The following is a 26,259-nucleotide window of genomic DNA, read 5'->3' on the forward strand; positions in this document are numbered from 1 at the left end:
AGTTCTGTAAAGTACAGATCAGATCACACAGCCCACATTTGGTATTGCTTTTAGGGACCTCTGTTGCAGTTTTTGTGACCCTGATTTTTATTTACATTAAATAGTAGATGTTTAGTATTTGTGGCATATGTAGTTGAATCTTTTTTGTGCATTTAAGTTGTGGCTCTGTATTATTAGACAGAAGTTTGTTTTTTTTTTTAAACAGATTTATTGAAGTATATTATATACCATATAATTCACCCTAGGAGGAATTCTTGCTTCCATGGAAAGATTAATAGATTCTTGATCAAAACCCACATTTCTTTATTCATTCACTTATTCATTTATATATCCCACATTATGTATGTATTTCCTACTCTACTGCTAGGCTACTATATATCCTGTTGCCATTATGATTCTTCTGTTATATTTCTCTGTTTTCCAAAATAATAAACTTTGTCATTTTAGGTTGATTAAAAAAAAAAAAAGAAAAACTGTTTTTGTTTCCATCTTCTACCATTTACTTAGTTGACTACCCTTTTCTTTTTTTGCCCAGGAGACTGCATCAACAATTTGAAAGCTATAAGGAACAAGTGAGAAAAATAGGGGAAGAAGCTCGGCGTTATCAGGGAGAGCACAAAGACGATGCTCCAACCTGTGGAATCTGCCGGAAGACCAAGTTTGCGGATGGGTGCGGCCACGTGTGCTCCTACTGCCGCACAAGGTTCTGCGCTCGCTGTGGGGGCCGCGTCTCCCTGAGGTCCAACAGCGTGAGTAAAAAAGCCGGCTCTGCTCGCAGGCACAGATGCGCGTGGGGAGCAGCAGGCAGCATTACACTGGGACGTGCCCCTCCCCTGTCTTGACTAGAGCGGTGAACTTGTGATGAGAATGATTTCTAAATGATGCTTTCTTTATGGATGTAGGTTAATAAGTGATTTGCATTCGAAACTAACAGATTACCTGCAGGAGTAAAATGTTTTTCTGAAGAATGTCGTTAAATGCAGATTTAGTATTATGAATTATGAAACGCTTGAAAGTTTCTATGGCCAATCCTGGTCCAAAAAAAAAAAAAAAAAAAGAAAAAACAAAACCAAAAAACCCCTATCTTTAGTTTCTGCAACATATGTCTCTGAATGAAGGAAGGTAAAATAAAGGTAGATTGTCTGGCATTAAATTTAACCCAATATAGTCATGTGTAAAGCAATTATTATCCTCTATGAGAGTAAATTTGTATTTACTCTCATGTTAAAGAAATGCAGTACTATGTTTATCTCATGGAAATTATTTGGGTGTTTAAAGAGTTTGTAAAAATGCATATTTTTAAATTTCAGTTTTTTTTTTCCCACTTATGTCTTCCTAATTTGGAAAATCACATAGTTAAAATGAACCTCCCAATCGACACTGTATTCTTTGGTACTGTATTTGAGTTGTAAGTAGGGTACTATTCTAAAATCTGTCCCAGGGGAATTAGGGCATTCAATATAATACATACATTATTTTACTTATGGTAAGGCTGCTAGTATCTTTGTAGCCTTAACTTCTCTAAACAAAAGCTTCTTTATGGCACTGGATTGTAGTAATTACTACATATGATTGTTATGAGAATTAATTCACAACTATGCATATTTAATTTTTCTTTAGGTTCCATTCTTATGGTCACATAAGATTTTTTTTCTTCCTCATATAAGTTATTTGTTCTAGTTCATCCTCATACGTGCACATAAAAAGTGCACAAGACCTATTTGTTAAATTTCCCTTCTTTAGTTCTCAAATACACTATTTTGGAATGAATTCTTACAAATAATGATATTCAAAATATTTGACGACTGGTGTGGGAAGGATACTGTCAAATCTGAAAAGGCACTGAATGGTAGCATGCAAGAGGGCTGAGCGTTAATGGTGGCTGAGTGCCCATAGCTGCTGAATGCCTTCAACTTCATACATCAGGTGTGAGGTAAGCCAATAACAGAGTCTAACTCATGTTTTACATAGGAGAGGTGTTTAAAGGAAATTGAGCTAAGAGACACCTATCCTTTGCAGCAGACACCCTGACCTAATGTAGTTCATTCATCTTTACTAAATCCATCCAATCTTGGCAAAAATATTCAAAAAATACTCAAAATAAAATAAAGCACAACTTTATTTTAATCTTGGGCAAAAGAAAACTAAAATACAAATTTTGTTTTTCCTGTGACATAGTAAATATTGAAAAGCATATTATGAAAAAAATCATCCTTGAGGAATAATTTATAGGTAAAATAGTTAACATATTTCTTTTCTCATTTTTATTTATTACTAACATTTCTCATTCTTAGATTTTTTTCCAATTTGTGACTAGAAATGCTTTGAGTAGTTTGATAAAATTATTCATTCAAATTGTATTCATTTTAATATGTCTTTTCAGTAATAGGTGTGTTAAACATGGTGGTAAATCAAGTTTTCTTTATGAAGAATTTTTTACATGTAGGTTTACTAATCCAAGTTGTAAAAACTTCAGAAATTATTGTGCTCAACTTTTGTACCTAACATATGACAGGATCCATATATCCAATGAAAGATTGAACAATGACTATTTTTTTGGTAAGAGCAAACATGCTTTTCAAAATACCTGTATTTTTACACTTTAAAGTATCATATGATTGTTTTCTTAAAATCTGTTTATTAATATATGCCTTATTTTTGTTTTTCTCTTCTTTTCCCTCTTTCTTTTCTCTGCTTCCTTGGATGCTTTCCCGAAAGGAGGACAAAGTGGTTAGAATCCATGATTCTTTTCTATCATTTGTTATTACAATGTTGTGAACTTTATTAAGTGAATGCTTCACCTAGTATTTTTAATCACTGTATTTGACAAAGAAATTACATGCTAGGAAGGGCTCATTCCCAGTTCTCATGGAAAAATAAAATAAAATCAACATCTAGGAGCATTACAGAGTTTTGCATTGATAGATGAAATCTGGGTAGTTTGAGTTCATGGGAATAGTGATATTTTAATATAATTTAAATCACAATGAAACTCATGTGTCCTTTTAGCTCTTTGAATTTTGAGGATAATCCATCTACCTTCAGAAACAATAAGGTCTAATGGGGTCTACCTTTCTTGGCACTCATTAGATGCATAGGCAGGTGATTTGAAAGTTTATGGAAGAAGGAATGGATGTCATGATTTAGTGGAGAGAATGGATCGAATTAGAATCAAGAGCTCTGAATAAAATGATTTTTCTATAGAACACAAGTACCAGAGTTGTCATATTGAACCATGATTTTACTTTTTTCTTCTCCCTCATGCACTGAAGTCACTCCCTAGGGGAATGAAAGGTCACCTTTAACTCTTATCAGCTATGGAAACTACAGCGACTGTACTCAGTAAGCCAGATACAAGTAAAATCTTCAATTAGCCTGTCCTTTGTAGACATACTATACACTTTGGTATAAATTAAAATTGATACCAAGTAAATTACAATTGGTATAAATTTTAATACCAATTTGCATTTGGTATCAATTATAATTTCCCTGAGCTCATTAGCTTCCTAATACGAGATTGAGACAATGAGTATTTCAGGTTCAGTGTATCAACTCACCTGTCTCTGTTTAACTGTTTTAAACTTTAGATTATGTACTGCAGTGTGCAGGTAGCAAGCATGATATAAAATTGAACATTAAATTGTGTTTTAAACTTGATGTGGTTTTATGTTCAGTAGGTTTTTTTCAATGAAAAAGAAATCAGGTTGAAAATTATAGAGGGTAGTTATTTTCACTCTGCGTGTTTGCCTATACCACTAGCGGTATGTGAAATCATTTTAGGGACTATTTTTTAATGCAATACAGGTTTCCTCCACTATCGGAAAGTAGAGCATTCCTATGAAAGTTGAGTCATCCCAAATGGCATAAAAGAAAGAAACAATTACCTCTGGACACATCTTGCTTACGATGCCCAACATGAGTTAAGATGAAGTACCGAGGCTCAAAGACACAGTTCAGAGCTTTGATGGCTTGATGCTGACTGTGGTTCCTGAGGAAGGAGCTTGGTGGTACCGCTCTCTCTGTTCAGGATGTGCTACCTCAGTAAGAGCCCACCACAAAACAAATGCTGAACACTATTTTCACATCTCCCCTTTTTTTGATAAAAGTGAAAATCCTCTTCAAATTTCTTTTGTTAAATGAAAACATGTGCTAGTGTAGGTCTTTTGTTAAAGCAAAGAGGAGGGACATGAACTTTCAAAAAGCAGGGGATAGCTGTAATGTATAATATTATAAAAACACATAATTCAAGTATCATCCTTTTAGTTTCATGAATAATATTACTTTAGATGCGTCTACATTTGAAATGTAGATAATTTTAAAATCTTTAAGGAATGAAAGTTTAAGTACATAAGTTATGCTGGTGTTATGCAGACTTGGTGGAAAGACTTCAGCTACTCCCATGGGGTGGGCCAGATTGATCAGCTTATGACAGCACTTTCTGTAGTGGTGGGTTGTTTGTGCTTATTATGATTACTGACTTTGTAATAAGGATTCAGGTGGATTTTTTTGGTTCTCAGGCTAAAAGTAGAATGAAAAGACCTGAAAAATACAACTGCCTTCAATTATTCTCTTCACTTTGATTAGAATGAGTCTATTGTTTATGTTTAAGCACTTTATTATAATTTCATTAAAATACTTTTTAGCCTATTGAGATTGTTCAATGAATTGCCTTTTTAGTCCAAGGACACTTCTGAAGCCAGATTCTGTCTTAGTGGTGTTAAAGAGAGTAACTATTAAGGAAAGTACTTGATTGCTGTTTCTTTCCTTACTTTTCTAAGATCTTTTATTTTTCGTGGAGAGGTTATAATTTATGGAAATGTGTGTGGGGTGTGTGTGTGGGGTGTGTGTGTGTGTGTGTGTGTGTGTGTGTGTGGAGAGGGGGAGTTGGCATGAGAGGAAAGTAATAAGGGTGAATAAAACTTTCATAAAAGCAACTTCCATCTTGACCAATATAACAATAATGAATTTAGTCTGTTAAATTGGTAAATAATGTGACTAAAATATTTGTTATATATTATGAGACCTAAGGATAGCTAACATAGAAGCATTTCTTTATTGGTACAGCAAAAAGTATTAATGATCATGTTTTTTACAGCCTGGCAGTATTTTATTTTAAAACTTTACTTGTTAGCCTAAATCACCTCTAGTAATTTGGGAGATTGTGTACTTGCTTATAAAGAAAAATGGCTCATCATAAAGAATCACTTTGCAATTAACATAAGTTTATAATAAGAGATTGTTTTATATGAGTGCACAGTCTCAGACATAATTACAATTATTTGCTTCCATCTTGGAAGCCTAAATATATAGAGATACTGAGGATTTCCCCACAGTCTGTTTAAATTGTTTTTGTGTTTGTTTTGTTGTCTATTTGGTGGCAGTGTATTGAATTTATATAACTCCTTTGATAGCATTAACACTTTGCTCTTACTAAATCAACTAAATTGAATCCTTCAAACTTAATTTCTGGAGTTCCCGTCGTGGCGTAGTGGTTAACGAATCCGACTAGGAACCATGAGGTTGCAGGTTTGATCCCTGGCCTTGCTCAGTGGGTTAAGGATCCGGCATTGCCGTGAGCTGTGGTGTGGGTCGCAGATGCGGCTCGGATCCCGCATTGCTGTGGCTCTGGTGTAGGCCGGCGGCTACAGCTCCGATTAGACCCCTAGCCTGGGAACCTCCATAAGCCGCGGGAGCGGCCCTAGAAAAGGCAAAAAGACAAAAAAAAAAGTAAAAAAACAAAAACAAAAAAGCTTAATTTCTTTGGGACTTCCCGTAAATTTTCATCAGTACTTCCTTTTCGGGGGTATGATTGGCTGATGAATAAAGCAACTAAAAAACGAACTTGCTACCTTTCTGGTTAATCTTTATTTTCATTCAAAACATTTCAGGTGTTATATGTTAAGAGTATTTTATAATAAATGTCAGCAATATTCTGAAAACAGAACATTTTCTTATTTTATTTAAATGTGAAAGCTGACCATATCTACCTTTTAACCATTATGTGTAAAAAACCTTTTTTATATCGATAGTAATTAATTGTGTGAAATGTTTACAAAATTCATGATTTTTTAAGCCTGGCTCCTCCTTCCTTTTCACTCATGTTTGTTTATAGAAATCATGCTAAATTATATGCTGATGTAGTACATATGTTTTTTACGGAGGTTAAAAAAAACCCTCATGAAATATAAAGGTTGGGTGGAATGGGACAGTGCAGAGTTTGGAACTGGCCTCACCCTAAGGTGTTATCTGTAGGATGGATCATTCTTAGCAATATAAAGAACTTTGTTCTCATAGACTCTGCTCAGATACCAAAATTATTTTGTTTTGTTTTTTCCTCTCACTAGGGTTAGATGAAGACAAGCAATTTAGTAGAATCATATCCATTTTAAGTGATTTGCATGATTGCATTAAATATTTATTCTTAGTATGAAAAAAATCTCTCAGAATTATCCATATTTAGTCTATGGCATGATGAGTCATCTGATCACAATTTTCAACCTTCAGTCTTTTGAAAAAATGACTGTAAGAGTTTGCCTGGACCCACTTTCATGTTCTCGCTCTCTCTTTCTTTTACTAGATGCTTTGATGATGGATTTTTTTTTTTTTGTAAGAATGTTCTTTTAGAGACTTTGCCCGTAAAGACAGTGTAGACCTAAACAGAAAAGTTTGTACATATAAACATATCAATGAGGAAATGTTAGGTTGCATTGATAGGGGAACTTTCATTAAGTGGTTTAATTGATCAGATTTCTCAAGGTGTCTGTTATTTTGCTGTGCTTGTCCCGGAGAGGAGTAAAACATCAAGTTGTAAAAACTTTCCTTAGACAATTCAGAAAGCTTTAAAATAATTTAAGGTAACAAAGAAGAAATGTGAAATTATACTTTTATAATTACCTCTGAAATTTAACAGAGTTTTTTTAAATTTTAATTCATATTACTGTTTAGCCTTAAGAATTTCCTTTATTCCCTCTTTTCATCAGGTTATATAATCACTATAAGCTCACAGATTTTTTTTTTCTTCTGCCAGGTCAAAATCTAATATTGAGCCTCTCCAGTGAATTTTTATTTTTGTTATTGTGCTTTTCATCTTCAGAATAATTTTATTTCTTTAGTAAGTTATATCTCTTTCTCTATTTTTTCTATTTGATGAGATGTTGCTGTCATAACTTCCTTTATTCTTTGAGCATGTTTCCTTTGGCTCTTTGAACGTATCTAAAACATCCCCTTTAATGTCTTTGTCCAGTATGTCCAACATCTGGGCCCTCTCTGAGGGGGGTCCTGTTGCTTAGTTTTGTTTTTTGTTCTTTTTTGTAAGTCACACATTGCTGTTTCTTTACATGTCTCATAATTCGTAGTTGAATACTGGCCATTTTATGTGATATATTGTAGCAAATCTGGATACTGATTTCTGTCCCCACTCCCAGGGCTTGTTTTTGCCTGTTTGCTTCTTTCTTTGTTTAGTGAATTGGCTTTGCTATTTCAGTGAAACCTATTTCCCATATAGTGTGCAGTCTCTGATGATGCTACTCAACAGACACAGCTTTTGACATGCACATGTCACTCTGGCCTCCTTCCCACCAGGGATGCTAGTGTTTATAACTAGATTATCTTTAACCATCTTTCTCTTTTCTTGATCTTCTGGTTAAGATTTTAGTTACTTTGCTTATATTAGAGCCAGTCTTTAAAGCCTGCTCCAATTCCAGCTCTTATTTGTTTGCTTGGTTCTTCCTGTTAAGATTTTTGCTTCTCTTTTGTTCCTTTTGTTGCAGTCATGGAGCTATCAGTCTTCTCCTTTGGCTCAGTACCAACGTCTGCATTCTTTCTGACAGTGGTGCTATGCTCGAGTACCCCCAACACCTGTTGTACATAAAATCAGTTCTCTTATTAAAAGATACAGAGCTCTTTCATCTGATGACTCGTGTCTTACCTAGTCAGAACTCCATGCACTGCTTTGGAGCTAAGGCTAGGGACCATACTGGCTTCTCTCAGATGGACATTTCTGCTCAGTGAATGTGGCACTGGATTGGGTCAGTAATCCCTGTATTTCTGATGTACTTTTCCTGGTTTGGAACTTCTACCCTATGAGCTATTTGGGACAAGGATGATTGGGGTATAAAAATTTTGGCCTGCTGTATCAGAGGTAGAGATTTAACCCTACAGCTGGGAGATGGGTAGAGGAAGGGAGCCCTTGACCACTCAAATGCACTTGCCTGGAATAGAGCTTCTGCAACACAGACCTGGAAGTGGGGATGAGAAGTGCTAGTGGCCTTCCACTCTGGGGTGGATACTATAGCCCTTGCCTGGAGACTGAAGGTAAAGAGAGCCCATGTGTTGGGATTTCCATCTTGCTGACCTTGGCTGGGAGAAGGATGGGAGTGAGTTGCAACTCAAATGCCACAGACCCTTGCTGTTCTTATGGATATTTAATAGAGTTTCTTGAATAAATGTTTCTCCATTTGCTATATGCCCTTAGGACAATTTCTAGGGACTTGAAATGGCTACTTTTTAAAAAGTAATTTTTACCGGTTATGGAGAGGAATTATGCAGAGCATCTCCTTTTTTGAGGTTATTAAATAATTTGTTTATTGTATTACATTTACAAAGGAATAGATGATGCACCTAATAGAAAGAATAAAAATGTATTCAGGGTTTCATTTTTTATCGACACAACTAAAAATCCTTTAGTAGGATCATGGCAGTTTAACAATATTATGATTAAGTTCAAAAAAGGTGAATGGGGTACTTCGAAGATCCAGTTCTATAGCTGCCTCTTTTTAGAAGTGCCTTTCAAATAGACTCTTGATGGTTCTATGGTAACACTCACATTTTCACTTAATAATTCATTGTTCATTTTTTTCATTCATTAATTTGTAAGTTTTTCCCATAAATATCATTACATATAATTTTGTTCTTTTAGAATCAACTACTAATTGCTTTAACAAATGAAATTTTGATGGCCATATAGGCCAAGATTCACTCTTTCTGTCTGTAGAAAATTCTTTCTGTGAGCTTATTATTTAATATATTTAGATTAAAACTGTGTGCATGTGTGTAATTATGTTTGATGCATAATAACACTTATGGAGCATCACATTAAAGAAAATAGAATTCTTACAGACTTCCTCCTGGAGTTTCCGTTGTAGCACAGCAGTTTAAGAACCCAGCTAGTATCCATGAGGATGCGGCTTCCATCCCTGGCCTTGCTCAGTGGGTTAAGGATTCAGCATTACTTATACCTTTTTTGGTATAAGCTATCCCAGATATGATCATCTCAGGGAGATGTTTACTTACATTCTTTGATGTTTTCCTAAGCTGCAGCATAGGTTGCAGATGGAGCTCTGCTCACGTGCTGCTGTGGTTGTGGAATAGGCTGGTGGCTGTAGCTCTGATTCAGTTCCTATCCTGGGAACTTCCATATGCTGCGAGAACGGCCCTAAAAGAAAAGAAAACAAAACAAAACTTTTTAGCGCCAAAAGTATCCTGTGCCCACTTTTTTAAAAGCCATGAATCTAGTAGACTATAACCATTCCCAATATTCTATTTATTAGATATGTTTTGAAGATATCTTTATCAAATATGTTATCAATTTGTTAGAGTAGTTTACAGATACTTTAAAAAATTTAATATGTCTGAATCTTGTCATAATCAAAGTTGGGTACCTAGATCTTAAGAAGTCCTTGTTTGCATATACTTCTTTACAATGGCATTTAATAAATGTATTCATTGAGTTATTTATGTTGTTGCTGTGTAATATGTAAATATGCTCATACATATTTACTTTAACAGACATGTTTTTGTTTTTAAAATTCTATTTGAATTGATTCATAAGGGAGGAAAAATAACTTTGTACATTTAATTTATAAATATCTGTGTTGTCAAAGATTTAATTTGCAAAAAAATCAATAAAGAGTTTTTATTGACCAATAAAATACTGCTGCAGCAAAGTGTATGGGTAAAAGCAGAAAACTCATCTTCCTTGGGGAAAGTACTCTGCCTCTGAACTCTTCAGATACATCTAGGGAATTTGAAAATGTCAGTGTCTTTTAAAAAACTACGTAGAAATACAGAAGACCAATAGTGCCAGCTGCTAAGCAGAGTGTACAGTCCTATTTTTTGGTATAAGCTATCCCAGATATGATCATCTCAGGGAAATGTTTACTTACATTCTTTGATGTTTTCCTTGTTTTGTTTGTTGTCACTATTTTTTACTTTTAGACATGGTTAAAGTTCTTATTATTTGTTACAGTTACTTTATTTGTGTTTCATAAGAACTTATATATATATACTTATAGCTATGTATTTAATTCTCCTTAAAATTTAGAGTTGTTAGAGATGCCTAATTATTACTAGATAACAGAGGACCATTTATTGGGAGTTTTGTAGAGAAGACTCATGCATCAAATGCAGATTGGATTAAGTCACTAGTTAACAACACTATTAATTTCTCGCAGCATACTTTGCTCTCTTATTCTTTCATACCTTTGCTTAGTTTCTTTCAGTACCAAAATAACCTTGGTCAACTTTTCTAGTTGATGAAAAGCAGTTCAGGCATCGAATTGTTGGATGCCAGGAGCCCCTCAAATGTCATCCCCACATGAAGCCCTCCGTGAGTGTCCCAGCAAGAGTCCACTCCTTCTGCAGTTTTTACACATCTTCATTGTAACATATTTCATTTTGATTCATGTTTCTTGTAGATAAGGAGGTAATAAATACTCATTTGAATATTCAATGATGTGGACACTGCTTGACACACATTAGGTAGCCAATTCATGTTTGTTGGAAAAAAACATGAATTCAAGGTGATAACAAATAGTTTCTTTCCACTTATGACATTTTTGTCTCTGAAACATTAATATCAGTAGCTGTAAGGGATCCTTCCTAGAAACTAAGGAGTATTTACTGGGTGCATCTTTCTCAAACACTAGATTGCAGGCCTAATTCCTGTGCAGTTTATATCAGAGATTCCACGACAGCCTTAGCATTTGTTGATGTTCAGTTGTTTAGCATTCATCCATCTCGGACCACATCACCACCACTGCCCCCGAACTATCTTGGGAAACATATCAACACTGTCACCCAGCCTAGCCTTTTCTTTCTATTTACCTGGATAGTATGTTCTCTTCTTATTTTTCTTTGCATTATCTAGACCCGTGGAGATTAAAGAGCAAAGGACTATTCTCCTTTCTTGGGGGTTGAGTACAAGTAAAGACCTATCAGTTCACCCTATGTCTGACTCAACTCTTTTTTAAATGACCTTTGCATTATTTTCAGTTTTTGGTAAAAAAGTAAAGTTGGGTATTAAGATGAATTGCAGGCATGGCGTAAAGAAGATAACAGGAATGTATAAACTAAATTAAGAAGTTATTTAATGAATATACCTTGTGTTTCTACTTCAAAATTACTCTTCACGAAGAAAAAAAAATTGATGATGTCTTTAAAGTTGCTTTATCATAAAAATAATATAAAATTGTACAAAGACACGGTCAATTATCTGTGTCCTACTGATGTTGCTTAGTACCCTATGTGTGCATTTTATCTTAAGGCACATGTCTTCCTTCAGCCAAGTATGTTGACTACTTCCGCTGTCACTGTTTCTCACCTGGCTGCTTTGCCCTCTCCTTTCTATTTTATGTATATTAAATTTCCTTTACCTGTCTTCTCATGTTTTATCTCATCATCTTCACTACCTTCCATTACCAACATTTTTCAGAATCTCAAAGATTTTCGTATATATTTATTCTTCCATGTGAATTTCGAATTATCAGAAAGCAAAATTTTCTTTATCAGTTTCTCCTGTTTCCATGGCAGAGATGTTTTCTCAAAACTCCTTAAAATGAATTTCAAGGAGTTCCCTTTGCAGCTCAGTGGTTAACAAATCTGACTAGTATCCATGAAGATGCAGGTTTGATCCCTGGCCTCGCTCAGTGGGTTAAGGATCTGGTGTTTCTGAGAGCTGTGGTATAAACCGCAGACACGGCTCAGATCCTGCGTTGCTGTGGCTCTAGCATAGGCAGCAGCTACAGCTCAAATTCAACCCCTAGCCTGGGAATGTTCACATGCTGTGGGCGTGGCCCTAAAAAGACAAAAAGAGAAAAAAGAAAGAATATGAATTGCAGGCTTTCCTTTTTTATGTCGGTTTTCCAATTATCATAATATATAATATGTAAAATAATGTGATTTTTTTTTTAGAGAAACATTTGCTCTGGTTCCCCAAAAATCCTATTTTTTTTAAATGAAAATTTCACCCATTTGTTTGTTCTCAACATTTGCAATTAAGCCCTTTTCTACATTATAGCTTTAGAGGAAAAAGAAGGCTTTCATTTTCTGCAAGCTGTGGGAGGAAGCCTTGCAGCCAGGAATTCATTCAGGGCAGAGTTCCTCAGTCCTCCTTCACCATTCTCTGCCACCTGGACTCCAGCACTCCAGCCCCCTTTCCTTGGCAACATCTTCAGGATCATTCAGGAGGGAGACTTCCTTCCCTCCAGCAGTTCTGTTCATCGTTCTTGTCTCTGACCACTGCAGGTACCTCTGAGGTTCCAGGTATCCAGAGTTTGAATTGTCCTGGTAAACAGGGCAGAGACTGCGGGTCTGGGGAGGCCTCTACTTGGTAGTCAGATACATTTACAAATGTTTAATAATTATCTCAAACTTAACATAGAAGTTAAGCAAAACCCAACTCCCACCTTTGCCTCCCCAAATAGTTTATTCCACAGTCTTCTTCACAGCAGGAAATGACAACTCCGTTTTTCAAGAAGCACAAACCAAAGACCTAGAAATCCTCCTGACTCCCCACCCCCATATCTCAAATCCAACCTATTGGGAAATCTGGTTGACTCTGTCTTTAATCAAGAGTGCAACCTCTTCTTACCACCTCCACTTTTCCCAGCCTGCTCGGAGACACCATCTAGTCTGAATTATTGCATTGCTTTGCCAACTAGCTTCTCCTTTCTGCCCCCAAAACGTCACCCTCCAAGCCCAATCTTAGCTGGAGTGATTATTTTAAAATGAGAAACAGACCATGTCACATCTCTACTGAAAACCCCATGATGGCTTCCCATCTTATTTCAGAATAAAATTAAAAGCCTTTACAGTGGCACCCACACTCTGTGTGATCTGTATCCCACATACACATGCATCCTCTCCCACCTGCCCACTGCCTTTCACTGGCAGCCTTCTTCCTGTCCCTACCACATAATGGTGATAAGTGTTGAGATGTTAGCGTCGGCTTCACGTTAGCAGCACAAAGAAGCTCTTCTCCTCTCAACACAATCCTCCTGCCTTGACAATTTCACTGGACAACGCCCTGCTGTACTTTATATACTTTATTTGCATGTTTAAGTGAGGAATGAAATTTGCAGCCATGGGGCAGTGTTCAGAGCTGTAGCACAGCTTTAGAGGCCTTTTCTGTCCTCTTCCACAGGACTTGAGCCCATCTTTGGTCTGCAACCATGTGCTACTTAGCTTAGGCATATCTGGGAACCTCATTCACTGCCCAGCCTTCCTGTTTTCTCTTTTGGATCATGGACTAAACTTTGTTCTACTCAGCTTGATTCTGACCTGGACTGTGTCCTCCAAAAATGTATCAAAGTTTGTAACCCACTAATGGTATGCATCTATGTTTTATGGAACATCTTCAGATTTCATTCCTACTTTTGTACTTTTATACCATTTGGAAGATTAAGTACTTGCTTTCTTAAATTGAAATTTTTGTTGAGTAATTTGGTAAGGTTGAACTTTTAGACAAATAATATAAGGTCTTATATGGAATGATAAACCCTTCCCCAGTTTAAAGACCATGAGTCTTAATGCTGACACTCTACATGGATTACTATTATGGTTTATTTTATTCTAGAATAGTCAACACAAAACTTTTTAAAATATCCTTTTTGGTGAATATTTTTAAAAATTAAGTGCTTTTATTTTTTTCCTTATATGAAACCCCAAATAATTTTCTCTTCTTAAATTCTTGTCCCCTCTCCAATTCTTAGGGATTGATTGGTCCATTAGTGAAATCCAGTCATGAGTTTGAATCCTAGTTATTGAAGTAAGAAAATATCCATCAAATGTGCAATAATTTTATAATATGAGAGAAAAATTATTTAAATAATTTCAAATTAGTGATTAATGCTGTATAAATAAAAGCATAATGCAGGACACTTTTTGATCCTTTCACTCTTTGTCCTAAAATACATAATTTCCAACTTGCAATATTTCACAAAATTGTGTCCACACTAATAGTCATATTAATTATTAAAGGAAAAATTCTTTACAGGCAGAGGTGAAAATTGTGGCCAAAGCAGTTTAGTGATTTTTCTGTGCATCAAAATGTTGACAGGATGTGGTTGAAAACTCAAGGTACCTGCCTCAGAGCTCCTGACTTTTAAAATAAGATAATGTGATTGATTTCCCTCAAGACTTTAAAAAAAAATATGGTTATAAACAGTCTCTACTGTTTATAACAGATTTTAAAGGGAATATTAAATCTTCCATTGTATTTGTGGACATGTTTTAATTCCTTCTCTTTGCTCTAACTGCTTGGATGGCATGGAACATATTTTACTTTTCTGGAAGGTGCTTGAATTGGCTCCTCACAAGCTTTTAGGCTTATCCAAATCCAAATCTGAACCACTCTCAGTAGTGAATGGTATAAGCACTAAGAATAGGAACCAATAGCTTTTTTTTTTTTTTTTTTTCTGTTTTGGACTATTCATTCAGTATTTGCAAGTAATCCAGTTTCCATTTCATGAATCCTTCTCAATCATACACTTCTTGGTTGCTACTTTATTAGTTGGACTGAATTACTTTACTTCAGTTTGTATCTTTGGTAGGCCTGTGAATTTGGTTGAAAGTCAAATACTTATTATAGACATTGATGTTCTTAGATATACATAAAATAAATAACATGTTATTGGCAGAGTATGCTATTGTTAGAAACTGATTTCATATGTTTCTAAATTCACTCTTTAATTTAGGAGCTTATTTTTAGGAGTATGTGACCCAAATACATAATGCAAATAGTATTTTTGTCATCCTTTATAAGCTAATTAAAATATACAATATCAAGTTAGATTTTAAAAGGGACTATATTTGTTCCAAACATTTGAGATTATCTTTATTTAGCCTTGTCTGTGTCCTGTAAAAAAGTGTTTTCCATATTAGATTTTTAATTAGTGCATTAGAAAACATTTAAACAAAATATCACATGCTAAATAGTATCTTCCATAATAAGTTGCTGCATGCTTTTATAATTTTAAGATTTTTGTAGGAGTTTTTTTAATTTTATTTCAGAAAGCTAAAACTAGGTAACTAATTCTACTCCTTAAGTAGTTGGTTTTAAAAATATCTAATTTCCTACTTTTTATTCAACTGTGAGGTTAATGTCATTTAATTTATATTAGCAATGCAAATAACTTCCTACACCGGCAACAAGGACATTCGTATTCTTTTTTTTTTTTTTGGCTTTTGTCTTTTTTTTGTTGTTGTTGTTGCTATTTCTTGGGCCGCTCCCGCGGCATGTGGAGGTTCCCAGGCTAGGGGTCGAATCGGAGCTGTAGCCACCGGCCTACGCCAGAGCCACAGCAACGCGGGATCCGAGCCGTGACTGCAACCTACACCACAGCTCAGGGCAACGCCAGATCGTTAACCCACTGAGCAAGGGCAGGGACCGAACCCGCAACCTCATGGTTTCTAGTCGGATTCGTTAACCACTGCGCCACGACGGGAACTCCCGTATTCTTAATTTCTTGTATTAAGATGCTTGTTTCTGAACCTGATTTTTTGTTTGCAATCACAGAAAGACTTAAAAATTACATCATCTTTGAAACATTTAATTCCAAATTGTGATACAAATATATAAAATGTCATGTTTAAGCATATTTTAAAAGTAGAGAATATGGCTGGCAGGAGTATTTTTAAAAATTTATTTAATTGAAGCACAGTTGATTGATAATGTTGCATTAGTCTCAAATGTATAGCAAAGTGATCCCATTATATATACAGACACATTGTTTTTCATATTCTTTTCCATCATGATTTATCCCAGGATACTGACTATAGCTCCCTGTGCTATATAGGTAGGACCTTGTTGTATACCCGTCCTGTATAGAATAGTTTCCATCTGCTAAACCCAAACTCCCAATCCTTTCCTCCCCAATCCCCACCCCTTTTGGTGACCACAAGTCTGTTCTCTACGTCTGTGAGTCTGTTTCTGTTCCGTATATGTGCTCACTTGTGTCGTATTTTAGATTCCACCTATAAATGGTATCGTGTATTTGTTTTTCTCTTTCTGACTTAGTGTGTTAATCGCTAGGTCCATCCATGTTGCTGCAAAGAAGTGATTCTTAATGACAGAACGTAAATATATAATAGCTTTATATTTTTATTTAGGGAGTGTACGAATATTTTTCTGTTACCACGTAATGTTATTTCTTGTGACATTGCTGAGATCACCACTGAGGGAGTCTGGACTACAGTGAGTCTGGACTAGACAGTGAAGGCAAGAGAGTCTGAGTTTAGGCACAGATCCAACCCATCTTCTAACAATTGGCAACTTGAGCTATCTCTGCCTTCAGGTCTTGGGCGGAGGCAGTGGGCAGCCCTAAGAAGAGCCCCTCACTGCTTAGCTGGGACAGTGGGGATCCCCACTGGGGTACTAACAGAAGTCATCCATATGTGTCAACACAAATGTTGAGGGGGGCTGTGTCAAATCAGAATCTATAATTCTCAGCGCAGGCTAAGATTTCATAAGAAGCAGATGAATTCGAAGCGAATTCGACCAAGAGATCATTGTCAGAACTAAAAAAAATGGAAGTAGGTTAGGTAACACAGAATGCATTTCCAAGGACTCATAACTACTTGATTTACTGCTTCAAAACCTCCATGTAATTATATGTAGATAATTATTTAATTTTCAGAATTTTCTTACTCTATCGGAGTCAGCAAAGTTTTTTTTATAAAGGGCCAGGATAGTAAATATTTTAGACTTTGTGCGCCTTCAAGTCTGTCACAGCGACTCAAGTCTATATAAATGAATAGATGTGGCTTGGGGCAGTCTAACCTGACTGAAACATTATATAACGTTCACGTGTCACAAAATATTGTTATTCTTTGATTTATTTCTTGCCATTAAAAATGTAATAGTTATTCTTATCTCCCAGGCTATTCAAAAAGAGGTGGTAGGCAGGATTCGGCCTGCAGGCTGTAGCTGCTGACCCCTGATTTACTGTGATTTTTTTTTTTAATTGAAGTATAGTTGATTTAGGATGTTGTGTTAATTTCAAGTGTACAACAAAATGATTCAGTTATATGTATTCCTTTTCAGCTTTTCCATTGTAAGTTATTAAAGATATTGAATATAGTGACCTATACTCTATAGTAGGTCCTTGTTGGTTATCTGTTTTATATATAGTAGTGTGTATCTGTTAATTGGCAAACTCCTAATTTATGTTCTTTTGTTCAACACTACAAATCAGCCTTGATTGCAAAAAGGGAGAAATTAGTTTCTTTGTGTTATTAATTTTTATCTACTATTTTTTCTACATACTAAAACTGTGTGTGTGTGTGTGTGTGTGTATTAAGGAGAGCAAGAGAGAATACATTTTTTCATTGGCTTATGAACATTAAATAAGCTGATTATATGTCAGAAATTTAGCATATATATATGGCTTATAAGAAATGTTAACAAAATATATATTATACATACATAACAACTCATAACATTGATGTAAAATACATAATTTTTAGTATAATTCATTATATAAATTACTAAAGGAATTTATATGTATGTGTATATATCTGTGATTTTTTATACTAAATTATGGATTCTTGAATATGAAAGCCAACTAAAGTCCCTTTCTATTAATAATAGAAATTATTCTAAGATGCTTGATATGTAAATTTTAAAGCTAAATATACAATTAACATTTTAAACTTTTTATTGTGAAAAGAAGAAATATATCCATATTTCATCACAAAACAAAATAGAACCCTATTTCCTTGACAATATACTCATTATAATGCCCTGGTTTTGCTCTTAAATTATTAAAATTATATTAAAAAATTGATAAATTGTGACATATTACAAGATTTGAAGGGTAGGAGTTCACAGGTGCATTTAGAATCATTTTTTATAGTTACAGAGAATTATATAACTATAAATGCTAAAATCACTTCTTTTTCTCTGTGTGTGAGAGTTGCTTTTCAATAGTGGAAAAATATAAAAGCTGTACATAAATACTTGGATTTCCTTATTTTCTCTACCAAGTTTCATTTGAATATAGAGTTCTTACTAAAATCAATATTCTGATATTTATTAGGAAGATGATTCTGGATTGCTTTTCTAGTTTGCATAATTTTGAGAATGAAAATCCAAAATTTCTTCTCAAAGCTTTCCTGTCTTCATGCCTCTAACTGCCCTCCTAGAGGAGGGGAGGCACTAGCCTCAATGTATAACTCCCCTTTACCAGGACTATTTTTTTCTGTATATTTTGGTGCTTATAGATGGTATTATTAATGTTAATACTTTATGTTTTCTTCTTGACAACAAAAAGAAAAGACATCAGGCCACTTTTAATTTATGAGCTTCAATTTCATTTCCCCAACTTGGATTTGCATGCTTTTGTGCTGTAGGCTAATACATGCTGTGAAGGTTTTCTTTCCCCTTAATTTGTGTTTATTGTCTTGCATGCATATAATCTACTGAATACTCTATTTCCCAACTTTTAGTGGTATTAACTGTGTAGTAAGTACATGAAGTCATTTGAATCATCTAAACTTCCCTTAACTTAATTCTGACCATGAGATTTTTATCCTGACCACAAGGCTAGCAGGAAATTCAGTCTCTATATCATTGAGATTTTCTCCTCCTCACTTCCAGGACTCTCAGATATGCACCTTATATTCATACTACCAAAGCTTCATTAAGGCCCCTCCAGTCCCCTAGTCCACCTCAGCGCCCATGGAGGCTATTTATTGAGAGGCTTGGTGCTGTACTTGGAGCAGAAGATCTGTGCCTGTGGTCCAGCTTTTTGGGAAGTCAGTTAAAAACAAAGTCTCTTCTCAACCTAGAAAACTCTCCAGAAAGGTGGACAAGAAATAAAAGAGTTTTATTAATGAATAAACATTAAGCTAGAAGGTGAGGTGCCTCCCAAACAATCAATCCACTAGGAGGTCAAAAAGACAGAAAGATATCCTACCCTTTGATATAGCCCAGCAGGTGCAACTCATTGCACGTGTGTCCTCAAGATACACAGTTACTAGTCCTCAAATAAGAGGACTTGATAGTGTTATTTGTCACAGATAGTTCCTCCTAAATTCTCTTGGTCATTGTGGTGACCATCTTTTTGGTTAGTCATCTTTATCCAAAGAAAAAAGAAGCTCATATCCTAATGGCTGGAGGCAGTTTTGCAATTTGGAGGGAATCAGACTCCTACCTTCCCAAGAGAGGGCGCTGTTGTCCTCCACGATTGCATTTCAAAGTGATGGCTCCAGGTCCTTGGGAAGGACATCACTGAGTCCTAATGCTAGTGAGAGGCTTATTTAGCTTTGAAAAACATGGACAGACATTTCAAAAAGCCAGAGAAAGAACTTAGAAGTTTTCTAAAGTAAAGGCTTTACAAAAAGTAGAGGAGGGTAAGTCTCTTCCCTTACTTTTGGCAGGGAGTACTGTGCCTCTTATTTTTCTAAATTTACTTTTCCCCTTACACATCCTCCCTGTACCCACACACAGCCATCCCCTTAAAGGTTTTGCCGTTTGCGCTGGGCATCACCGTCAAGCCATGCGTGAGTCTCTGCTATCCCCACGGCTGCCAGCCAACCTCCAGTCTTTGGGGCATCTTGCAAGATTCCTCTCTTAAAACCTATAGTGTCTTTCTTTATCCTACAGAAAATCCCCAAGACAACGAAATTGAGTACAATTAGCCTGATTTGAATATGGCAACGGAATCCAAAGACAAAAAAAAAAAAACCCAGAGATTAATATCTTAACTTTTCACTATACCATTATCATTATTTTTACTCCTTATTTTTTGAAATAAACTGGGCTGACCAGATTATATTGATTGCAAGATTTGTGTGTGTGTGTGTGTGTATTGTGTAAATATTCCTTCTTTAGCCTTACCACCATATCCGTTATCAAGGTTTTGGTTTCCTTTGAGAGTATAATGTTCTCTCATCCTACCTTGCGTGCAATAATTCCAGATCATTTTATGACATTAACTCATTAGGGTCAGTACCACAGAATAGTAACTGCTCCCATTTCTTTATTGCCATTGAAAAGAAAAAATGTACAGCTATTTCCTCCACATTTGTCATTTCTCCAGAATTGTTTTCATTTTTCTCTTTTCACCCCCTCTTAACTCCAGGAAGCTCTAAAGTGACCTTTAATAAGTTAAACTTACTGATGGCAAGTTTAATTCTTTTTCACATGTGGTTAGAACCATTTCTATTGATGTGCCTTGTAAGATAGTATTTGTGAAGCATCACAGTGTTCCATAAATATCTCAGTAACATGTAAACCTGTGTTTACAAATGGCCTGTGAATTCACTATATAATAGAGCAGATGACTTGCATTGGGTAGAAGAAATGGCCATGTTTGGGTTGATTGTAACAGTGGCACCCTGGGAGTTGGGCCATCTTGGTCTGTGACCAGGATCTATGACCTGGAATAAAATCACAGCTTCTCTGGAGTCACTTTTCTACTTGCAATATGGAAATAATATAAATAAGTAATGTGTAAGAATATTATATAAATGATATTAATGCATTATCTAATATATATTAATAAAATATTATAAATAATATAAATAATGTGTGATAATATTATACATTCCCTATGGCTCAGAACTATTGAACAAAAAAAATAGTAAGACACTTCTGGCATTGGAAAACTATACAAGTATAAGTATTTTTTATTCATGTTTTGTACCTAAGACTTGCGTTTTAGATAGAACAGAAAGATCTCGGTGAGCATTCATGATTTTTGCTCATTTAATGCAGTTGGGCCTCTTTTTGGTTTTTTTGTCTCTTCAGAATGATTAAACTATATTTCTTTTACTTATTGCAAACTGCTGAACCATGAACAGTCCATCTTTGTTAGCTGGTGATACCTGTGGTAAATGGTATCTGCATCCAGTCGTTACTTTATGGCAGCCTCTCCACACAGTCTCAAAAAGCAGCCATGAATTGTAATAAACCAAATGTGGTCTTAACGTTAACATTACAAAACTAGACTGTTTGTTACTTAAGATTCCTGTTCAGATATGATAAAATATGACTTTTCTTTGATCCTCCTTTCCAAGTTTTCTCTTCATTATTTCAGGATGACATCATTTTGTGTCTTGGGAAATAATTAGAAAGAATTAAAAACTATTTCAACCAAGTTGATTTTAGTTATTAGGAATTTCTCCAATTTTATTTCAGTTATTCTAGACAAGAATTTCATTTTTTATTTCTTTTTTAGCTTGCTAATTGTTTTGAATTTAAAACTCTATTTTCGCTCTCTGTCCCAATTATATGTGTCAGCCCAAACTCTGGCTAGGTGATTATTTCAGTAACTTTACTATTTAATAGGCTTGAATAAGATCTACTTTTATGTGGTGTAAAGCATTCCCGACTACCTTTTCTTCTTAATTTATCTTGTTTACAAGCTTTATTTCCCAGATAAAAGCATGTTTTACTTTATTCATATATTCATGCCTTTGCTGTGAAGTTTGATTATTTTAGGTCAATATTTTATCATTGCTACTGCAGCAGTTAAGCATCAATTGTGTATGTTCCACATCAATTTTTTAAGTAAAATATCAAGGTAGAGCCTGACTAGGGAAGTAGGTCATAATAATGGATAATCTTCTTAGAGACATGTGTTTTGGGGATATTGTGTAGTTTGAGCCGCTAAATTCTCTTACAGCAACATCAATGTAATTCCGTTATTGTACATTTTTATCTTAGTGTTTTTGTTATTTAGTTATTATTTATTCTTCCACAGATAGCACATTGTTTTTAAACATATTTTGGAACACACGTCTGAAACCACTTATCTTGTAAGGGCAAAATTCTGTCCCACAATTTGGGAAGTTGTAAAAAAAAAGTCTAAGGATTGAAATTTTGATACTCTTTGAGGAAAATACACTAAGACACTGGAAAATAATTTATAAGCCCATGCTAATAGATAAGAAGAACACCAGCCATCTCTTTTGAAAACAAAGAAATTGGAAAACTATTTTAAAAAAAACAAAACCTTTGAAGGATACCCCCAAATTATTAACATTTCACATCATTATTTCAAAGAAATTTGACAGTTCAGAAAGCACAAAATTAAAAAGGAGAAGGTGTTGTAAGAAGGAAATAGGAATTGATCAATTTGGTGTCTCAGGCATTGATTAATTGCCTACCCTGTTCTCACTACATCTTTTTGACTCTGTTGCTTTCTTTCAGTGTAGAGAGACCTGTCCACTACATCTGCTGATAACACAAACCGTGATTAGCAAGGAGAGTTCATCCATCTTCATTCTCAAAAGTTAGGGGAGTTAAATCCTCCTACGCTGAGCAGAGTGGAAAGTGGCCTGTTTCTTTCTGAAGATAGGATAGGAATGGGGTGGCCCAAAGGTGACCACATTAGCATTAGTGACAGCAGTGATACCATAATGAGAGCTGATTTACAGAACACATCATTTGAAAATATCACCAATTGTGGAGGTAGACACTATGGGCTAATGTTTCCTGAGCATAGTGTTGCAGAGAGGGGTCTAATGTTCTCAGGGGTTATGTGTATATGTGATCTATTCCCATATTTTTTCTTGATCATATAGACAACCTTCATCCTCTCCTCATGTTGAAACCACCCTCCTCCTCAGATGGGACTTGAATCCAGCCAAAACTCAGGTTGGGACTTGAACTCAGCCACACCTGAGATTGGGACTTGAACCCAGGATCTTTGCCTTAGGAGGGGACTTGAACTCGTCTTTTTTTTTTTTTTTTTTCCCTAGGGCCACACCCTCAGCATATGGAGATTTCCAGGCTAGGGGTCCAATCGGAGCTGTAGCTGCTGACTTATACCACAGTCACAGCAACTCAAGCTCCAAGTCAAGTCTGTGACCTACACCACAGCTCACGGCAACACCAGATCCTAACCCACAGAGCAAGGCCAGGAGTCAAACCCGCATCCTCATGGATCCTAGCCGGGTTCGTTAACCTCTGAGCCACGAAGGGAACTCCCATCACTGTCTTTGAAATAAAACCACTCACTTAGTGTCAGGACTTACTGAAGCTCAGATCCTTTTGTCTCATTGCAGAAAAAAATCAGCATGAAGCAGAGTGGCAGGCAAAAAGTAAGTTTATTAGCATAGGACGCTTGTGAGAAATACAAGTGGCAGGATCCCAGAACAAAGAGGGCTACATTTTTATAATCAAAGAAAAAGTTGGGAAGGGAGAAGACCACTGTCTAACTCATTTTTGTGTAGATGTCAAGGCTTACAGCCTAAGTTCCTCCTTTGACCCTATATAGTTTAACTGGTCCTGTCATGGTGCTGTTGAAATCATATGTATATTAGCAAAAGGGTGGTAATGGAAACTAAAATATGATCATTCATCTTAGGTTTCAGTACAGTATCTCCTTTCACCTAGATTCTTTCTCTTTTCACTTATATTCCTGTCTTGGCTAGATGCAGAAATGCTACTCTTCAAGGACCATTGGCTCCCTGACTTCATGTAACAAATGTAGATCCCATGTCTATTATCTTGTGTTATAACTATCAGGGTTTGTGGCTTCAGTGTGTCTGGTGCTTAGAAGTGCCTGATCTTCCTTGAAGGTAGTATAGATTGTTGCTAGGTTACTGGATTCTTTTCTTGAGTGGTCATTAGTTTACAACAGTCTCCCCAAGCTCCCTTAAAATGTCCTTTCTGTCATTAATCCCCTCGTGGGATTTATAAACTAACTATTTAATTATCCTACTCTATCTCTATCAATGTGACTGTTGAGGAAGCTGAGTCATAACACAATAGGGCAAGGTCATGCTTACTTGCTTCATGCTTCAGTTGAAGAAAGCTGTTACTCAGATCTGGGTACTATATATATATATATTTGTACTGCACAGCATGGTGACCCAGTTATGCAAACATACTGTATACTTTCTTTTTTTCTCACATTACGTGTTCCATCATAATTAACTAGACAGAGTTCCTAGTGCTACACAACAGGATCTCATTGCTAATCCATCCCAAAGGCAACATTCTGCATCTATTTACCCCAAGCTCCCAATACATCCCACTCCCTCCCCTTCCCCCTTGGCAACCACAAGTCTGTTCTCCAAGTCCATGATTTTCTTGTCTGTGGAAAGGTTCCTTTGTGCCATATATTAGATTCCAGGTATAAGTGATATCACATGGTATTTGTCTTTCTGTTTCTGACTTACTTCACTCAGGATGAGAGTCTCTAGTTCCATCCATGGAGAAAAGAGAACCCTCTTGCACTGTTGGTGAGCATGTAAGCCATTATGGAGAACAATATGGAGGTACCTTAGAAAATTATACATAGAACTACCATAAGACCCAGAAATCCCATTCTTGGGCATATATCCAGACAAAACTCTACTTAAAAAAGACACATGCACCCACCGCATGTTCATTGCAGCACTATTCACAATAGCCAAGACATGGAATCAACCCAAATGTCCACTGATAGATGATTGGATCAGGAAGATGTGGTATATATACATAATGGAATACTACTTGGCCATAAAAAAGAACAAAATAATGCCTTTTGCAGATCTGGGTACTTTAAAATCTAGGCCAGTACAAACAAATCATTTGCGGAGCTGGTTTAAATGAAAACTTCTGGGGCCTAGAAATCTGCATTTCTAGCCATCTCTCAGGAGATGTCTATCCATGGGCTTTGAGTAGCACTTGTCTAGGAAACATCATTAAATATTTCTGTGTATTATTGTATTAGGTCCTAAGCACAAAGTGGGGTTTAGTATTAAAGTAATGCCTCATTCACCCACATCTCAGCTTTCTATTAATTTCACCTTTCTGGAAAGCAGATAAGAGACAGGAAGTAAGCAAAAAGATAATGTAGAATTTCAGAAATGATTTTACATGTCCAAACAATTAAGTCCATACTGTGAATTCATAAGAGGACCTAGTGTCTCTTAGTTTATTCAGAGTTCTTCAAAGCTGTATTTGATTTTTAGTCTTCTAGTTTGGAGAACTGGATAAGAAGAGAAAAGAAAGGCTACTCCAGTGTAGCAGGTCTGCTGGTAAGAAATCTATGGCTGCTTCAGTGGATAGTTGAAACTAGAAAGACACACAAGAATTCAATCTGACAGCAGTCTGATGTGCACAGTCCAGCTGGCCTGCCCATCACAGTTGGACTTGACTGCAATTCTCAGTGGTTGCAGCCCAAGCAAGGCTGCTTCTTACAGTGAGAAATCCAGGGAGAGAAAAGAACATGGAATTTGGAGTTGAACAGAGGAGTTTCAAATCCCAGGTCTCCTACTTACTGGCTGTGGATGATACTAAGTTTTCTGCAATTAGATTTTTTTCATCTGTGAGGCAGTCATAGCAACCGTGCCTCTAGATGGAGTCAATCAAACAGGTGGGCAGTTTCCCTAGCAGGATGCCTAGTGTGCTGTAGGACTTGGGTCTCTGCTCCTCTGAGAAGATGAAGCCTGGAGAGGGGACGAGGCAGAGCCAGCCACACCTGGGCTGAGGTGCTGCTGCAGCCTCATCAGCTGGTGTATTAGGCAGGCTGTTTGAACTCTGTGCCTCAGTTTTCCTATTTGCAAAGTGGAGTCAGTATTGTCTTTTGGAAGTCAGGGGGTTAGTGTAAGAAGTATCAACAATACAGTGCTTTGCTTATCTAAGGCCTTCAATAAATGATCATTGTAATGATTATATGTGTCATTCTCCATATCTTCCTTTTAAGACGATGTCACAAGGGTGTCGAACACTTTGGAAATATTTGTATTCTGCATGGAAAAAGTTAAAATGAAACTAACAAAAACAAAGCAAAAATGATTCAAAGAATAAATCATCAGTAGCCCCACTAAATTTACTTGTTATGCTTCTGATTATCTATAGTATAGAAAAACAAATGCATTTATTATTTTAAATTTTTCTTGTGATACATATGTATACACACAAATAAACATGTGCATGTACAGGCAGACCTCATCTCATTGCATGTTGCTTTATTGTGCTTCCCAGATAAGTGTGCTTTTCACAAATTGAAGGTCTATGAAAGCCCCGTGCCGAGCAAGTCTATC

The 26,259-nt window shown here is 35.9% G+C and overlaps 1 protein-coding gene across 1 annotated transcript in view; it reads left to right on the forward strand.

Annotated features, from left to right (window-relative positions):
* RIMS1 (regulating synaptic membrane exocytosis 1) overlaps positions 1 to 26,259 on the forward strand; it is a 461,151-nt gene that overhangs the window by 201,794 nt on the left and 233,098 nt on the right. The window contains 2 exon segments of the mRNA XM_047760358.1: positions 536 to 749; positions 2,719 to 2,730. Of these exon segments, the coding sequence (XP_047616314.1) occupies positions 536 to 749; positions 2,719 to 2,730 (226 nt within the window).

Source organism: Phacochoerus africanus, chromosome 2, assembly GCF_016906955.1.
Source record: "Phacochoerus africanus isolate WHEZ1 chromosome 2, ROS_Pafr_v1, whole genome shotgun sequence".
Lineage (NCBI taxonomy): Eukaryota > Metazoa > Chordata > Mammalia > Artiodactyla > Suidae > Phacochoerus > Phacochoerus africanus.